This window comes from Aulostomus chinensis, chromosome 7 (genome assembly GCF_037954235.1).
Source record: "Aulostomus chinensis isolate RoL2024-O1b breed Wild chromosome 7, RoL_Achi_v1.0, whole genome shotgun sequence".
Taxonomy (NCBI): Eukaryota; Metazoa; Chordata; class Actinopteri; order Syngnathiformes; family Aulostomidae; genus Aulostomus; species Aulostomus chinensis.
The window spans coordinates 16,921,914-16,941,915 of record NC_141326.1 but is presented as its reverse complement, the minus strand read 5'-3'; the positions used below and the strand labels follow the sequence as shown (position 1 = coordinate 16,941,915).

Sequence of the window (20,002 nt, the reverse complement as noted above, 5' to 3'; positions counted from 1 at the left end):
GTTATGACCAATCTTTCCCAAAATTAAATAGATTTTTCTTTAACCAATATGGTATCCCTTCACTAAGCGTGGTTAAAATTGGCCATATGTCTTTATATAATCCTCCTACTTAACCTAAAATGACCTCGTTGGCCATAAAATAGCTTTTATATAAACAGTAAAATACATAATACAGCAGGTTGAGATACTGAAGTTAATTGCAGGTGCCTCTAAATCGCTTCTTTAAATCTACTTAGTTACTCTCAACCATTGCCCTCTACGAGATTAATACCTGAGCTTTGACCTTAACGTTAACAAACATTGCACTCATAACCGTATTTACCTCACAGAGAAGATGAAAGATTAAAAACAGTTACAATTCATGAATAATGGGTGTCTTCATGTGACTGATGACTGGTACGGTGGCATGGGGCCCCCAAATGAATTACTGCCACAGGCCTCATAAAGGCTTGAACCGGCTCTGTCTGTGCTACATGGCACAGGTAGCGATACTCTGTGCTGCATATGAAGAACTTGTGAAGGACCCTCAGAGGTGATATTCATTGTGGTTAATTAAATTTAGTACATTTCACTGCTTTTTTCCCCACCATATCTAGGTCAATACAGAGAAGCCTGGCTAAAAATAATTAAGAGGGAGAGCGAGAGAGAGGGAGAGCGAGAGAGTCACTGTACGTTGAAGTCAACCTCTGGTGTTTTCTTACTACACCATGTCATCCCACAGCCACAGCTGAAAAGGGAAGAGGGGCACTGAATTTTATTTATTTATTTATTTATTTTCTTACAGTTTCACTGCCTTTCCATACTCCTGTCCTAACAGATTTTGTTGCCACGGCAACCACGGGATGCAGCTTGGAGCGGAGGTAATGGTCTGTCTGTGTCTCCGTATGAGGACGAGCGTTAACACACACACACATTCATGCACAAATACATATCTCGGGATAGGTATCCATCACCGTGGAAGTATGTGGGATGTGTGGAACCATGCTTGAGATCTTTAGTGAACAACAGGAAAATGGCGTCAAACAACTCCGATAATAAAGTAATAAATCAAGTCTACAATCTGCCAGATGACCTGTCATGTGTTATGAATACGTACGGTTTAGCTGCAACCATGAGAACAGAGGAAAGGGTTGTGTGTATTTGTGTGTTTGAGAGAGTGACTCATGCTCTTGTCTATTAAGAGAATAGAGGGTGATCAGGTTGCTAGGCGATTAAGAGCCACTATTGTCTAGAGGGACAATAGTGGCCCCGAGAGTGCCCTCTCTTCTCTTTTTCTCCCTGTCTCTTTCTTGTTATTTCTCCATTTCTTTCACACACACTTTAAATGTACATTTTGTGTGGCCTCCAGCTAGGGCGGGAACAGGGAGTTGGACAGTGAGCACAAGAAGTGAAAAAAGTAGCGTGAGGCTATTGGAAGAGAGAGACAGTGAGAGAGAGGACAGAGAGAGAGAGAAAGGGAGGGAGAGGCGTGAGCAGAGCACTTGCATGAGAGCGGTACCATGAAGACCTGCAATCATTTGCCACATTGAAGGGAACGAATGTAGCTTGAGGCAGTGAGAGAGAGAGAGAGAGAGAGAGAGAGAGAGAGAGACCTTTCTTGGACATTGCACATTGAAATCACAGTGCTTTGTAAGAGAAGATCACACACCAACTGACAGGTCAGCGGGAGGAGAAACACAGGAGTCTTTCCCCTCCTGCTTCCAAATGCATGTGTGTGTGTGTGTGTCTGTGTGTCACACACACAGACTCTCCAGTGCCTGTCAGTGTGCTGGGCTCTCTGTGTGGGTAGGGAGCTCCGTTGTGGAGATGTTCGCTCTTAGGATGAGACAGCGTTTCTAACCGGATCTATTTGTGGACTGGGATAATACACTGACACAGCCTAGGGACCCGAGCCCACCGGAACCAAGTGAATCCGTCATGGAGGGGCTGCTGTCTCCAATGAGGACGCGGGTAGGTTACCATGGGGATTACTCAGTATCCTAACTACTATTTTCTCTACAGGAATCCATCACCAGGATGGCATATATAGTGAGATAGGATGCTGGGTAAACTGCAGGATGGGCTGAAATAAATCGGTCACTGTGGTGATGCTGGAACTCGAGCTGAGAAGTTTCCAAGCAGCCATAGTTGCTAAGGGCGATAGGCAGAATGCAGAGATAGTGTGGGGGACGCTACAGTGTTTTTTAAATAGTTCTTTAAAATGTTTACGCAGTGCAGACACATGAAAAACGTCCAGTTTGTAATATATGCTGCATGCAAATGCAGTTGCACGTGCACCCCTGCACCCATTAACAAGGGCCTTTGAAAGAATGACTCAGTGTTTCAGAGTGGTGCCTTTCTCCCCTCAGTACTGACCTTTTGATTTAGGATGGAAAAAGAAGGAGCGGAGCAAGAGGTACAAGGACGCAACTGGCTGCAGTGTGTGTATAGTGACTCGTCTGAAAGTGGCGATTCACTATTGTTCTTGTTAAACATGACCTTCTGTGTGGGATATCTATGTCGCCGTCTCGCATGGGTGCATTTAGGTTGGTGTCACAAAGTAGAGCATGCTCAGTCCTACAGCATCTGTCTGTGCCTGTGCCATACTGAGAAGGTTAATGAAAAATGAACGTGTGTGCGTGTGTGTTTTTTGTGAGAACACACTACATTATTTGTACGTAGCCATGTGCCTGCATGTGACACCCTGCACAATTGTGTGGACATTAATGTTCTCTGAGAGGCGTCGCCCTCCCAGTTGAAATTTGAAATGAAAACCAGTTTATTCCAGCTGGGATTTTTTTTTTAATATTTGGGATATATTATCGTGAGAGTTTGTGTGTGTGTGTGTGTGTGTGTGTGTGTGTGTGTGTGTGTGTGTGTGTGTGTGTGTAGGAGCTAGCTGGATAGGCACTGTGAAATAGAGGCAGTGATTGCTTTTATTAATATTTATAAAGGCATGATTGCATTTTTAGAAGAAGAGGAAAGGAGAGATTTTGTATCTCACAGTTAAAACCATCACCCTGACAGTAATATATAGCAGCAATATAACTAGCCTCACACCCTAAAATAAGATTTTTCTTATCCCTCCACTACACTTCTTTTTCTCTCATCCTATCCTTTTCCTTCACCTTGCTTCCAGGGGGTGATTTGGCAGTCTGGCTCTCTCTAATACACCCTCCTTCCCTTCCCTTCCCTTCCTCCTCCCCAGACTATTCAAGTACATTCTGGATGCCACCTCCATCAGCAGCAGATGCACTGAGACTGTGTGACAGTGTGCACAGGAGTGGCTCTAACAATATAGTGACTCCCATGCAAGTTTGGACTTGTACGGAGGCTGACTGAATTGATGTGTTCACTTGAAACTTGCTCTCCTTCTGCTCAAATTACATTGTCTCCCTCGTGCATCACACGCTCCTTTGGGCATTTAAAACCAAATATTGTCTTTTCTGTGTCTCCATCTGCCCACCTGTCGGTCTGTCTGCCCCTCGCTGTTTTTTTGGCAGTTAATATGAGTGACTGGTGTTTGCAGATCGGCCCATGATCGAATCCAAAAGCGGAGTGTTCGCGAGCTGTTTGGAGATAGACTTGGCTTCAAAGATATGGCGTGGAATCAAGGCTGCTATATCTGTGCTGTCTGCCACCCTGCACAGATTTGCCCAAGAGCTGCAGTAATCACTTCCAGTGACTAAATGACTTTTGCTTTTATCTTCATCAGCCATATTGAGCTTCACATGCCCTGCGGCCGATTTGTGTATCTCACTTTTGGCATCAAAGTCACCTTAGTAAGATTTAGGGGGAGTGAATCACGACGTGTTGAGCCAGTTCAGGTTACGTTGCTCCCCTTTCATGCATTTTTCTAGCCCTCGATCAAGGAGGAAACCAGGGAAAGGACCGTCCTTGATTTGAGATTTTGCTTGTGTTGTGTTTCCTTTTACTAGTAGGCAGCAGTAAAACTGACAAAGGAGACATTAGGATCCTCACATAGGCAGAGTAGGGTTTTTCCATGTCAAAAGACAAAAATAAGACCCAATTCCTTTTTTCTTTTGTTCATGGCTAGGTATGGGTTCACACAGTCAGTACTTGAATAGAATAAGAATATTCTCTTAGTGGTATATTGATTCCCTCAAAATTACAATTTTGGTTTTTAAAAGGCCAGATGTACAAAGTGAATTGAAGGGTATGCATTTTCTTCCCCTGCTGCGCCACGCATTTGCACCCACTGGCACCTCTATTTTTTAGTGTCTTGTGTCAGGGATTCACTGTAAGTGACCACAAGAAACAGCAATAGCCTGCGTTGCACCATTCTCTAAATTCCGTGCTCGCTAAAATGGGAAAATAGTGCTGAGATGACTGTGTGTGGGTTGTCCAGTGGATGTGCTCATATCACCTCAATGCTTGTTTCCCTCCATCTCGCTCCAGCGTGATTTCTATTGTTTCCCCCCTGTATTCTCTATCTTTCTTCCACTCTCTTTATTTAAGGTGACAGTAATGGGCAGTGAAGCAGAAAAATGAAATGAAATAAGCATCATTGCGCTGTGCGTTGCTTTGTATTCAAGAGGAGAAGAGCAGGTCATCACAAACACAGAGAGGATGCAGGATAGAGTGACGTCGCTCATAAACATTCCTCATTATTGTCTCTCTCTAGTCCTGACACGTACGCCTCACTAGTCTCTCTTTATGTCTTTTTAATGATGATGATGGTTAAGTTACGGTTTGCTACAGCAGTTATTTCACTCAGGACATTGATGATTCACACAGACATCATTGCCAACTATTGTATCTCTGAGATTTGAGTGAGGGCACACATACTTGCCCACACACACACACACACACACACACACACACACACACACACACACACACACACACACACACATGCTCAAAAACACACACACACACAAACACACACCTATATGAATAGAAACACGAGGAGGGGAAGATAATTTTCCCAGTTGTGTGTAATTTATGCATATAGGTCAGTAGAACAAGGAACTCTGGCTTCATAAAGAATCATCCTCTTGAGTATGTTTGTGTGTGTGTGTGTGTGTGTGTGTGTGTGTGTGTGTGTGTGTGTGTGTGTGTGTGTGTGTGTGTGTGTGTGTGTGTGTGTGTGTGTGTGGCTTTCCACAGTGGTAGTAGATCAATAGAGAGTAGTTATCAAGAGATTAACCCTGTCAATGCTCTATCAGTCCTATCAGGGAGACTCCCCAGCTTGTCCTTCCTCATGTCAACCATCACTCCAACTGTTCAGCATGTTTACATGATGTTAGAATAAATTGAATTATTTTGTTAGTTTGACTAAATGGACTTCAATATTTCAATCTGCCTCAAATTGGCTTTGTGTGCCCCCACTGTGATTTTCAGCCCTGGAAATTGAACAGCTCATATTCATGGGTGTTGACATTGTGTTTCCATCAATATATCTGGATGCACATTTCTCAAGTATCTCATTCGGAAAGGTTGATGGGGGGAAAAATTACTTGCTTGAGGGTTTTTTCCTTTATTGAATAAAACGGTTATTAAAAAGAGTTTTTTAAAAAACTGTGACGTAACAAATCAGTGCTGGCATCTTAACACATTCTCAGAAACTGACAGACAGTGCACAACATTACCGATACTAGCTGGCACCAAAGAACTGTTACCTAAAGTGGAAGTAATTTCTCATGAACCTCTCAATTTTTGCTCGAAGATGGCTACAGGTAACCAAGATGACTAGTTTGGTTTGGAGGTCATGACCTCTTCTTATCTACTGTTATTATTGCTCGCCATAATATTGCTTATTCCACCATTCTGCAGAAAATATGTACAGTAACTTTGTGTATTTGCCTCAAAACAGCATGCCTTGAATTTGACATTTTGATATTTGCAACATTGTGGAAACACAGCTATAGCCTACTTCGTCTCCAGCCATCTTCCTCTTGTACCCATCAGTGCCTGTATGTGTGTGTGTGTGTGTGTGTGTGTGTGTGTGTGTGTGTGTGTGTGTGTGTGTGTGTGTGTGTGTGTGTGTCCAGCTGCCCATAACAGATGGAGCCATTAGAGAAATGGCCAAAGGCTTGGACATACATGGACACTCTCCCAAAAACATGCATTTATTCTTTTAAAGAATCGGGCAGTTGAAATAGCATCCAAACTCAGAAGTCTCTCCTTCTTCTCTTCAGTGCTTGTGTATTAGCTCCACTTCAGTGCATCCATGCAGGCAAACTCCATCTTGATATCCGCCTGACTCACTGCTCTCCCTCTCCCAAAAATCTCTGTGAGCTCTGGGTACTTTACGTTTCTTCTATTCTTCTCTCCCTCCCTTTTCCCTCCTTCCATTTACCCATCCACCTGGTTCATTAGCAAACAGGCAACTGTCAAGATGGTTAAGTACAGCAGGGCATTCAGAAGAGGATGTAACAGCCAAAAAGGAAGTGACCATGCACACCCACATCCCCGAAGCTGACTACCTTCCTGCACGGATGATCATAATGAGGAGAGAAAGGCAGGGCAGGTGGGCTTTGGATTTGCAGGACAAGGTGGAACAGCCTTTGGCAAACCACACAAACGCTGAGGGACACACACACAGAAACACACATGCGACGCACAGCAGGTTGGCTGGCAGCATTTAAAGGCCAAAGTAAACAGCAGAGGGGGGATGTCTGGTGTCTGGAACCACATGGGGCACATGCAAACAAACTCACAATCTGAGCTACACACACAAATATACACACTGGTACTGGATGTAGATCACCCAGCATCTCCCAGCTGTCATCGGAGAAGCCCATCAAGTGCACTGTCACTACAGCCGCTATGGTTTCAGAATCAGTCATTGCCAGGTAAAGATGAGGAATCCTGTTGAAATGGTCATAGAAGTAGTGAGAATAATACTAGAAATACCATGTTGTGCCTGTCACAGTGACCTTGACCTTTGACCACCAAAACCCTCTCAGTTCATCCTTGAGTCCCAGTGAATGCTTTTGTCCAATCAGAAGAAATGCCCTCAAGTTATTCCTGACCTTGAATATAAGAACAAAATCATAAGTAGAATAGAATTACGTACAATAGGGAAGTGAGAAATTAATGAATTAAAAGTGTAAATGAATTTAGGCTATTTTAGCATGCAGAAATCCCTGCTAAATCCTCTGATGCATCATTTCGCGGCTCAATGACTACAACACATAAGGCGAGTCCAGAACAAAAATTCTTATTAGCTTTCTTTGGTCATGATCTTTCAAATGAGGACCAGGAGAGTTCTGATTTAAATATATGCTTTAATGACACACAGAGAGGCAGATAACAATAAAAAGTAGCTGAATCGTTGATGTGAGAAATCAGTTGGACGCTATGTAGCGAGAACAAGACCCTCCCACCGATCTCTGTTTGAGGCTTTTCCTCTCTGCTGCACATCCTCTCTTTCTGGGCTAGAAGATGTGTCGCTGCGTGTCACACATGCAGCGTCTCTGTGAGCGTGCCCTGCTGTGTCAAGCATGTCAAATGGGCTCTTGTCCCCTTGAAGAGGCCTGAATGATGAGATCAATCAGAGTGCAATTGAGCAACCAAAGAAGCGAGCCAGTGATGCACTTAATGTTAGGTGTTGTCATGGAAACACAGGGTGCAGATTTTTCCTACTTCGCTGGCTGCCATCAATTTAAAGGCGCTTTTAAAATGATTTTCAAGAAAGGTCAGGGAAAGATCAGAGTAAGAATGCATAAATATTGTCGTAAAAATAAGTAAAATACACAACAAAACATCATATATTTGCTTGTGCAATGTTAAAACAACATTAATCAGCTTCCAGGACTTATATATATATATATATATGTATATATATATATCTTGAGATTTTCCCCTGTACCCCTTTAGAGGATTGTAATTTCAATTTCCTATAGTAGAAACCACACACACACACACACACACACACACACACACACACACACACCTTTGATGAACGAGCGGAGGATTAGCAGTGTCACCCCTCCTACAGAAGGTGACCCTTGAGTTTAACAAGTATCATACATTACACTATCTGGTAGATCTGCGAAGCACAGACACACACACACACACACACACACACACACACACACACACACACACACACACACACACACATACATATTCTCACACGGGAAATAGGAGTTTCCTCCTTCCTCTCACCCCATCACCAATTATAGCCTTATCTCCCTCAGTCCCGAGCACGTGTCTCACCTTCCACTATTATTTATTATGCCATTGTGGCTGCCTCCCTCTGGATACCCTGTCGAAGTGTCCTTGAGCAAGATACCAGCCCCTAATTGCTCCTGATGAGACACCTTGCGTGGCAGCCTCCACCGTTAGTGTGTGAGCAGGTGAATGAGAGAACATTGGAAAGCACAGTTCGTATGACTCGTATCCCCATAATTTCAAGCCTAAATCTCCTCTATTTTCAGCCATCCGATCCTCCTGAGATCTGACCTTCGACCCCTGCAAATGATTTGTCCTCCCATTTGATTGGCTGACCATGAGCTGGACTGGTGCGAATCTACTGGGCAGACAGTGAGGGATGTGTAATTGTTGTTAAGAGGTAGAAAATGGAGGTAATAGATCAGCAAAACACTCTTGGTACTGTAAGGTGAAGATATAACAGAAAAACACACACATGTATGGCGGGATGTTAGCTGGGAGAATAATTTCAAGCCTGGGATTGTCAGGCTCAGTCCCTGGCTGCTACAGTTCTGACCCAGGTGCCCCTTTCAGGGTAATTGGTGCAGGAGGAACCCAGTGATGCCTGCATTTGGTTTCCTAGGGCTTCCATTTAGTGGGTGATAACATGGACCTCGGCTCATGTTAAAGCTGCATCTAATATGCATCTAACATGTGCAAGACATATTTTTCTCCCTAATGTATCCAGAAACACGTAACCACACAGAGACGTATACAACACACAAAGATTTTATCGACAAGCTTGTTCTCAGTCTGAGAGCCACAGGCCGACTGGCAGTGACGGGATCTGACTTCTACTTTATTGCACAATAATTTCTGGCAGTGGTTCTCAGAATTTCTGAGTTTGATGAGATGACGAATGCTGTGTAAGATTAGAGTTTCAGCCCAAAGGGCATGTCTGGGGATCCACTGGGAAGGTGACTTCATGGATTAGATAAAACCTCACAGATCTTCTGCCAAAATCCTTGTAGTTTACTTTACTGCAAAGCGGAGTGACGAAGATAGCGCTCTTTACTAGACCACATCAAAACAAAAGCGCGGGAGATAGAAGTTAAATTCATGAAGCGTTGAAGGAGACGGATAAATCTGATTTAGGAAGATATTCAATTGAATTAACTTACATGTGCCTGTAATCCCTCCACAGTTCTGGATTAAAGCCATCGGAGTGTTTCCAGTTCAGGAATTTTGCAGAGCTTCATGAGGGATTGTTCTTGTCTTAGGAAGCACCCTCTGTCCTTGAAGTATAAACCTTGTGATATTTCATAACTATTAGTATTTAGAGAAAATATCCATCCGTGGATATATCGATTTAAATTGTTGAATGGCCCTAAAAAAAATGAACCCTCAAACACCTCATCTTTCCACTGAGCAGACGATCAAATGGTTGAGGTGATATTTTGATTGACTTTCCATCCTGTCAACAATAGCATGAGGAGTGATTAATTTCACTATTTTACGCCATCAAATAGTTGGGTCAAAACACGTGCAACTTGATAATATTTATGAATTTCAATCTTTTTTTTTAATCTAGAGTAAATTTAAGAGACCATTAAATTTGACAGATAAACTTGGCTTCAACAGATTTTAATTTACAATTTCTGCACCAAACTCGGTAGGTTACGTTTTTTTTTTATTGTCTTTGGTTCTTTATCTGCCAATATATTCCCATATTTAAGTCAGATGTAGGGTTTAACTCTTGTCAAGATTAACTTTATAGTCAAATAAAGAGCTCTACAGCTTTAACTTATCTACTAATGCGGGTGGTGGGGGGGGGGGTCTATCTCAACAGTCTGTGTAATTGATGGTAAACACTGAACAGTCATTTTCCATTTAAAAATGGTAAACAGCATGCACAGATTTTACATTAGCTGTTTTAACGCCCTGGTGCGCTAATGTCTAATTCATGATGCACTGCTCAAGGAGACACTGAACAATGCACACAAACACAAACAAGCATGCACGCTGGTCAATTTGCATGTTCCATCATGACATGCTATACATACACAGCTGGTTGGATCCAAATGCTGCCACCAGACAGTCTTATTGATGTGCCTCCCAGCAGCGAGGCTGAGGCCCGCAGGTTCAGAGTGGCTGGATGGATGGATGGATGGATGTATAGGCAGAGAGGAATGAGAGATGGCGATGATGAAGGTGGAATAACGAGTGGAAAATGGTACTTGGGGGAGGAGAGCCTTTAGAGGCGTTCTTGACTTTCAGCTCTTGAATTTGTAATCCCATCTAGCTGCAGGGATCTTAGTGGCTCTTCCCAGAGGGAAAATGCAGCAGTGTGGAACACTGGTAGAAGGAATGTCATTCTCAGACGCCTCCAAGCATTTCTGTCATATGTGAAAATGATATGAACAATAAAACATTTAATTTCTTATCAAAATCAACTACTTTTCTTCACCACAATCTGCAAAGTGTGTTTTATTGGAACGTTTGTCAGGATCTTGTTACCCCCATCTCCCGCCGCGATTACACCAAATTAAACCCAAATATAAAATCACGGTTGCTACATGGAGTCCTCCGAGGAATACTTACATCATCCTAAGTGTCTCGCTGACCCTGTGTTCTCATTACTGCTTGTTGGAACAATTAAACTGAACGTGTGTCAGCTTCATAACTCACCACTGTGTGTGTGAGTATGTGTGTGTGTTTCACTCTGAGCAGATGTGAGCATCTGCCATTGCAGTTAAGACCATTAATACATGTCTAGAGGTGTTTGTATGCGGATGTGTCGGGTTTTCAGCAACAGCTGTTGTTATCTGCAGCGTGTAGTTGTCTGACACGCCTGATTTAAAATATGCATGTGTGTTTATGGGACGCAGCTAGCGAAGCTTTCTGTTTGTTTGGGATATGACTAGTTTTCTACGCGCTCTGCTGCTTTTTCTACAACGGCAGACATGCAAATATATGAATGTGTGCTTCTATAAACAGACACACAACAACAGGATAACATTCAAATGATCTTTTTAGAGTAAAACTCATAAGAAAAATCTAAACTGTACTTTATACACATTGGTGAAAAAAACTCTATTCCCAAAAGTTTTGAATGTCAGATTGATATTGAAATGTTTGTCAGCCTTGACTTTGTTTTTTCTGTCATACAGGGACTTACAGCATGTCAACACTCATGCAGGGATTGGGCAAAAGTTAGACAAATCTAACAATACATAAATATAAAGTAGGTAAAAAGGGGAACTGAAAAATTTCTGTCATCGGTTGTTGAGAAAGTCCTGAATTAGTTGTAGTTGAATGGATTATTATGAGTATTATGAGTGCAGTCAAAAATACCCGTAACGGGGCACTGTCCCCTTTATAAGTTTGTCCACTTATTAAGAGTCATTAAGAGTGGACTGTGTTTCACATTCTGACCACCAGAGGACGCTCTCTCCGCTGGGATTCCCCTTGCTTTGCTCAAGGCGTCCCTAAATCATGAGCCTCATCTCTCCCAGTCCAGTATTTGAAGAGGGAATTACTCCTTGTAGCTCCTCCAGTAAAGCGAATCTCTTCCCATGTGTAAGTGAGAATCCAGGAAGTTGGAGTTGGTGCGGAGAATCTTCAACAACATTACCCCATGCTGCTGTTTGCCAGTGCTGGTCTTTGTCCCGGTAAACTGATCCTTACTGGGCCACACCACTGGTCTGCTCATCTGTCATCAGTTTTTTTTTTTTTTTAATAGACAGGACTCATGGAGGGGGCCAGGTGCAGAAGTAGGAAGAGTGTATAATTAATGACCTCATCTCGCTCCTCCTGCTGTCCAAGACACAAAAGACAAAGAGCAGAGACGGCGAGTGAAACCACAACTGTCAGAAAATAAGGAGGAGAAAGAGAAGGGCCAAAGCATATGTTGAAGGCTGCGTGTGCTTGATTAATAATTATGAGTTCTGTCAGTGACAGAGTGGCCGTCGTATTACCCCTGCTGTCTACTGGAGGGGCAGTTATATAGGATTTACCCCCATGCTTCCTTCCTAAATACCCCCCCCCCCCCATCTTCTGCTTTTCCTTTCCTTGTGTAACTCTAGCTTCTCCTCTGTTCCCATGGCAATGATAGGAAGGGAATCAAAAGAAATGGTAAATATCAGGGGACATGACCTTGACTTGGAGTGAAACCTGGACCTGATCAAACCCTGCCTGTCACAGCACATGGGTTTTTCTTTCAGATTATGGTGAAGGTGAGGAGGCGTAGCACAGACAAAGGCAAGAGAAGGTTGGCGTGACTGGTCTACTGAGCAGGGGACCCCTGTAAAGACCCAGGCCCCAGGGGTCTCACCCCCATTTGTCAGCCTGCTCCCTCTCTGGATCCCCTTTTGATCCCATTCAGTTGTCCCAAGACTGAAATAGATTTACTCAGATTAAGTCTGGACAGTAAATATACAGAATAATAGCTGGACGTCAATACCTTATGTAAAACCATACACACACACACACACACACACACACACACACACACACACACACACACACACTGCAGTGATCCAGCATGGCCTGGAGTGATGTCAGGGAGTGGAGATGATCTCCTCAAATTACGTCTCTCTTCCCCTGATGCCTAGGGGCTCCCCTCCTCCTCCTCCCCACAACAACAAAGACAATCTGCCTGTGTCGTTTGGCCAATCTTCAGCTTTGGTTTGTCTGGCAGTGGTGCACCTGCCAGAGGTGTGGGGGCCCATCTGTACAGTAACTAGCAGCTTGGTCCCTCGTCTGCAGCCAGAGGTGGAGCAGAAGGAGTCTGGTTTAGGGTTTTACACCACTCACGGGAGAACATGAATGTGTGTTGAGGCTTGAGTGAGTCGACTCATTTGAAGAAAAGGAAAATACAAGTATGAAGTATATGTGTGTTGGGGGGGGGGGGGGGACTGTGTGCACAGGTGCATCCTCTTTGTGCTTTGCATTTGTTTGTGCACATATTTTTGATAGTTTGTGGCTTGTACGCCCGAGGGATGATTCATTGTCCATAAAGAGGCAGAGCTGTGTAGTTGTGAGTGGCTGAGAGGTTTACGAGGGTTATAAATACAGCTGCTTCCTGAGTGTGGACAAATGAGTCTGAGGACACAAAATGGTTGGCAGGATGGGGAAAGATACAAGAAACCTTGTAACAGTATACAGCATTAAGCTTTAGCATCAGAACAAGTACTCGATTGATTCATGATTAAATCAAAAGATTGGTTTCATTGCTAAAATAAGCTATTCGCAGGTATTGTAAAAAAATGATTATGTGGACTAAAAATCTGTGAATTATAGTTGTGTGTTGTGTCTCCGTCGACCCGGCGCAGTTGTCCAAACACATGATCTACACCTTATAGTATTTGCTGATTTTGTGTGGGTGTCCGGCTGGGTGCCCTGCATTTAGGAGGATTTTATGTAGTTATATTTCCAGTGAGGTGCATGTCAGTCCAGGCTGCGGTGTGCTGTGTTGATTCAACCATAAATCAAGCTCAACACACCGTACAATATTGCTATGATTTAAAGACAACAATAATAATATCAAGATACAGTGATTCCGCCTTCATCGATATTTTGCAACGCAATATATCACACACCGTTATATCTGGGAAATAAAACGCATGCCGAAACAAGCGGATTGATGAAGTTTGACAAGTTTTAGATGAAGCAGTGTACAAGAAAGTGCAAAACACACACTATATTAAATCTAATGATGGTGGGAGGATCTGTTCATAATGCTTTTGATCAAATATTCTGTGACGGTATTTCTATCTATTGCGCACATACGCCAGTATGCTGTGCCATCCATTTGCTCTGATCTTTATAAACTGCCTGCTGTATACAACCATTCCCTCATCAATGTAGAACATCAATTCATCACCGGCTCTCCTTCACATCATTAAAACTCACTGACATACGTAGGTTAAATTGTCTTCACTGTTTGTCCCTTTTCTCACTCTATTTCCCTCTGGGAGAAGAATCATGTCTAACCCATTTCCTCTCATGATCTGGCCTGTAAAGATTAAATATGTAGCTGTATCATCAAACATTTAACGCTCACACTGCTACGAATCAGATTCCTAATCGCGCGTGGACTCGAGGGATGTGGACTCACGAGCTTGTCTTGATCGTAAGCCGATGCGAATGTGCTGTTTGCCTGCTAGAGTAATTCATAACAGTCGTGCCGGATTGCAGTGAAACAGCCTGCTTACTAGAGTGTTAATTGTTAAATCAGTGTCAGGGAAACAATGAGTTCTGACGCACACAGTGAGTGGTGGGGTAGGTAGTGCAGCTATCTGCGTTTATTTCTGGTGTAGGCCGGGAATCCTCTTCAGCACTGGGTAAAGTGGGCTAAGTTTACTGGGGCAGAAAATGCAGGAGGTCTCGATCCAGCGCCTTCATACAACTCGTCTTTAAAAATATGCCTCTGTTGCGTTGTGTCTGCTCAGGGCCTCACACACACACACACGCTGTGGTGAGAGCCTTGAATCAGGATGAGGATTCTCCTGTAAATCAGATATTTTAGTAAAATTCAAAGCACTGTTATTCTGGTTAGTCATGAGTCTCAATGCTTCCATTTGTAAAATTCGAGGTGACTTTCCCTTCAGCAAGAAGGACATAAGATAAGAGAGTGCACCTGCCTGGCTCCTCACATGCCTTTGCACTAGTCATACACACACACACAGAAACACACACAGACACACACACCAGCTCCCTGAGATACACACACACACACACACACACACACACACACACACACACACATAACAGAGACATCGGCAGTAATGTGGAGTGACATATTCAGGGTGCAGAGTGATACAGCACAATTCAGATTACTAGCAGTGCTGCAGAGAATGACTTTGCAGAATCCCTTTCATCTGAACTCTCTGTCCTACAGCATGTCACATGAATGGGACCAAAAAAAAACAGGACAAGAAAGAAAAACTGTCAGTTAAAAAAGATAAAAATAGTAGAAGACTACACAGGCCTTCATTATCTAAGGATATTTTTATGTTTTCAGATGGAGTTGTAGGCTACATACACGCTACAGTGATGAAAAGGACTTCTCAAAAAGTGAGTCAATAAAACCATTTTGGGTCACTTGTCCTGACATGTGAGCAGATGAGGGTCAGTGTGCTACGCTCTAGTCAGACTTTAAGGTCTATTCAGTGTGTCAGCAATAAACCCTTCAGTCTGTTAGCTGCAAACAGTTGCTTAAGAGGCTTTATTAGCATGTCTGGAGTAGGTACTATTTTTGTGTGTGTGTGTGTGTGTGTGTGTGTGTGTGTGTGTGTGTGCTCATGCTCGTGTGTGTAAACCTAAAACCACTTGGAAGATTGCCACAAACTTTGATTGGCACATATCCCTAGTTTCTGTGCCAGTCTGACAAAGACGCATACTTTGTACTCTTGCTCCGAATCAGAATTGAAGAGTGAAACTATCTTCAGAGACGTTGAATCCGAGTAAGACGGGTTTGTTCATTTTAGTTTGGGGATGCTCAGTGTAAGCTGCTGCAGTAGTTTAAACCCTGGTGTCCTGGACGCTTTGTGGATTACTGGAAAAGTCAGTTTCCAAGACGAGCCTGGTGTTAAAGAACGATGGGTAAACACTCCACTCTTCGACTGCTGCAGCCGGGCTCATTTAACGGTACTGTCACACTCAAGTTGCCAGTATTTCTGCTGAATATTTGTGTCAACATCTCATTGCATAATTAAGTTGGAACTCCAGTTCCCTTGTCTTGAGGTCAGTCGGATTTTTTTGAATGAATTGTTGAGGTGACGTTGAAGTCATGTGTAAGTGTGTGGCACATTCTTAGCTGGATGCTATTCCAACAAATGCAACTTCAAAAAATCCAAAAAAATGGCATAAGTTTAAGATGATTTCCTTGTCCAACAAAATATACAAATTACATCAACTTTTGTGTCACACAGAGTTTATTTTCTTCAGGAATCCTCTGAAAATAACCACTTTGGCGTTAGGTTGAGCCATGGCGATCCTAACTGTGGGTCCGAAACTCGGTCATCCCTATCTTTTCCATAATGCAACATAGCAGTGTTTTTTGCTGCTCATTGTTTATGCATTCATGAAATTCACAGGGAATCCCTGAGTTTCACCTGAATGTGTAAATAATCTGTGTAAAAACAGCAGCTTGAATGTTTAAAGACCCTCCTCTGTGTAAATCCAACTAATATGTGCATGCATTTGCATTTTTACTACATGTCAGTGAGTCACTGTTTGACGTGAACTGATATTCAGGTCTCCTTAAGAACAATTATTGTAAACATGGAACTAACAGTTCGTATCATTCATCTGCACACAGAGAATTAAAAATAGAAATCTGGGTTAGTTTTCACTCTGGCTGTGTGTCACGCTGGGACAAGTTGTCCTGTGTCATCTCCGCTGGAAGCTAAGCTCCTCATGAATGACAAACGCTGGTCCAGATAGGCAACCTGACGCCTTCTACACCGCAGTCAGACTCTTGGTGTCACCTAAAATCCCTCAGAAGCCAAATGCTGTCCATCTTCAGCACTATGGAGGGTATTTATAATGCATGAGCGGCATGTGGATGAGAATTAGAAGGATAATTCTGGGTTATTAACGGAGGGCTGTTACATATTCACAGTGGGCTGCATTAGGAGCTACTTCAGGAAGACAGAAAAGCCTCCTGAGGGCAACAAAGGACTGATGGCTCTCTTTCTTTAATGCCCAACGATGTGTGTTACGGTGTGTGTATGCATGCAAAGACTCCAGGTGGGGTAATAGACTTGTTCACACACCAACACTCCCGACCACAGAGTCGATGTGAATGGCTGATTCTGTTGACCTCACACTTGGGAGAGAGATGAGAGGTCAAAGGTCAGCAGCTCTCTGGGTCTTTATGGTTTCAGAAGAGTGCAGGAGGAAGACAGAGTGGAGAGAGGGACGTCTTTGAGGGAAATGAAGCAAGACTGATAACATAGTAGTATGGAGGACTAGAGGAAAACTCAAAGAAGGGAGTTGAGGAAAAGAATTTGACAGTTTACTACTGGCAACATTTATTTGCTTTTGTTGAGATATATATCACACGCAGCTGCCATGCTCAACGGGGTAGAGCTTTTTGACTTAAATATATATGCAAAGCAAATGTGCATGATAAAGACCCCAGCTGCTATCAGTTCCAGTAGAGTGGGATGAAATAAACTCCAAGCTTCTTGTATCCAAAATAAATTAATGTAAATTCTGGCTGAAGTGCACGCTCGCTGACAGGCCCTGTCCTCGCATGCCTGGAATACAAATAATAATGGAACCTGAGGGTAAAAAAACAAACAAACAAAAAAAGAGTGAAACTTCACAAAACATCAGCTTATCAACACTCAAACGCATCATCCAAGCCTTCTTTATCTAGTTGAGCAAGGCGCAAATACTTTGAGTCAAGCTAAAACCTAAGAGTTTCATTTGTTCTCTGCACATGACCAAGCATGACCAGTTTGCACGCTCACTTAACCCAGATGTTGCCCACCATGTGCAACATTCACAACTAGAATTTCATTTGACCAGCATGTGCAGCTAGTCAGCTAACTGCTCTGTAAACCTGTTTCCTCAGTTTCCTGGACTAACCTGAGTGTGTGTATGTAAATGTAATCAGTGTCTCCCCTCTTACTGCCCGTTACTGTATATAGCCATATCCTGTTTATTGGTGCGACCCTGCTGAACTCCCTTCCCCTCTTCATCTCCCCACAGTCTGTCTCTATTTCTTTTTGTAACCAAATCTTGTTATGGACGAAGGGAGAACAAGGGGGTACATTCCACCCTCGCTTGCCAGAAAAACAAAAACAAGCCCCCTCCATAAGATGTCCCACTGACATCCTTCGTCCCTCAGCTTCCCTTCTTTTCTTCAGCTTTCCTTCCTCCCCTCACTTGATCATTACCCCTCTTGCTTTGCCCCTGTCTCCCACCCACCAGCCATCTATCAGCTTTCTACCCCACATGCCCTGTCCTCTTCAGCCCCCTTACCCCTCCCAGTCGGTGTTACATAAGCTTCCAGTCAGATCCACGACATATCGCTGTTGTTTTCCCGCTGCAACATCCAGAGCCAGCTTTTAATGAGGCCTCCACAAAGGCCCATTGATGAGAGGCCTAATGTGAGAGAGTATGACCCCAGCTAAGAGCATCCAAAATTGGGCATCAGCTGCACCCCCCCCCCCCCCCCCCCATACAAAGACATCCACTGTGGACAAGGACAAGAGGAAAAAAAGGGAGAGGGAGAGAGAAAAAAAGGATGAAGAGGGTGGAGACATCCTGTTCAAACAACTTCGAGAATGTGGATTGATAAAAAAAAAATGCATGACTTGAGCATGAAATTAGTCACTTCTCTGAATATTAGACCTCATCAAGCTCCTCTCTTGGCTGCTAACACGAGCCCCACCCTCTGCCCTCCCCTCTGCCAGGGAGTTGTCAGTGTCTTCATCTCCCTTGTGGACCATAACTCAGATCAGAAGAAGGAACCATGAGGAACCCGTTTGTCTCAGATCCAACACAGTAGCCGCTCCACATCAAGGAGGCTCCTCTTCTTCTGTGGAACACTAACTGGAAACCAGGCGGGCTTACGGGGCCAACTTTAGAGAAGACAGACTTGTATCTGATATGGGACCGGCTGTATGTGACGCCATCCTGTGTGGAGAATGAAAGAAGACACAAGCTGGACTGAGAATCTGTCATGGCACAATCATTTGGGATATTTTATACCAGTCTAAACTTGAAGGCAATTGTCTGTATCCCATGATTACACATAATAACAGAGGAGAAGAACATGCTGCGGAGCCACGTTTCTTGTCTTGATTGAGTCTAAAGATCAAAATTCCGGCTGCTGTTTTTTTTCTTCCTGTTTTTTCTTTTTTGGTGTCACGATGACTCTTGCAGCGAGACTCGAGGATATGGAGGTGACACTGGAGCACATGCTCATGGATGTCTTTGTAAGTTTATTGACTTCTTCTCTTTTGCTCAATAATTTTCTTATCTCCCTCGAAATCAACCGCACATCAGTCTTACATCACCACTGTTCCCCTCCTCTCTTTGTGCCTGATTTGGATGACCTCTCTCTTTGCATAATTACAGTTGAGGACCAGAGGCCAGCATATGTTCGTGTCTCTTCCAGATGCTCTCTCGTTAATTAGCACAAAAAAAGATGTGCTGCTTAAATGTCAGGAACTGTAGTGTTTTAGGGAATAAACCTCTAACCTGGGCAGTATGTCCTACATCACAGCTTTAGCCCACTGACTAAAGACTCTGGGCTTCAGGAATGTTTACTCAGCATGTGAAGAGCTTTCCACTTGAAAGTATTAAATCTAGGTGCTTGATTTATTTTTGCTTTCTGTGGTTTACAACCCCTCACATTTATCTGCAGATAGCCACAAATCTTCAAATTAGGAGCGAATAAAAACCTCTAAATGGAGGAAGTATGGATAGCGATTGAGGAAATAAGGGATGAAAGAGGAATGGATGTGATCGTCAGGCCTCTGTTGCCCGTGACGCTTGGTTAGAGGTAGATTACTCCGGCCCCTGTGGTTTACAAAGCATTCAGGCTGTGGGAAGGCAAAACTGCTTGACGATGCGTCTCGCAAACTCATACACATTCAGATAAAGAAATGCGTGCAGCCACACGCGGGTTCCCTCCCTGTAGACACATGCAGTACAACATCAGAATCCCTGGATGCTTTGATCGGCTTCCTGGCGTAATGAGTTTGGTCGTTAAGCTTGTGTTTCCCTTCAACATTGTTTACAAGCGCTGGCATCTGTTGGACTAATCTGTCCTTTCCTGAGATATACTACGCTTCCATCAGACACTATCAATCCTAGTGCTGCGGGGCATCAATGTCACTGAATCCATTGACCTATTTTGGAGATTGAACCATTTTTCATA

General features: G+C 43.4%; 1 protein-coding gene across 3 annotated transcripts in view; it reads left to right on the top strand.

The window, feature by feature from the left end:
• The window catches only part of frmd4a (FERM domain containing 4A), a 108,455-nt gene that overhangs the window by 18,511 nt on the left and 69,942 nt on the right, over positions 1–20,002 (top strand). The window contains exon 1 of one of the 3 annotated variants that reach the window (XM_086208836.1): positions 1,604–1,950. The exons of 1 other annotated variant lie outside the window; for it this stretch is intronic. In XM_086208836.1, coding sequence (XP_086064962.1) covers positions 1,918–1,950 — 33 coding nt within the window. In that variant the 5' untranslated portion in view covers positions 1,604–1,917. Of the gene's footprint in view, positions 1–1,603; positions 1,951–18,591; positions 19,056–20,002 lie in introns of those variants that run through there. One more of the 3 variants, XM_086208834.1, reaches the window with a different exon arrangement.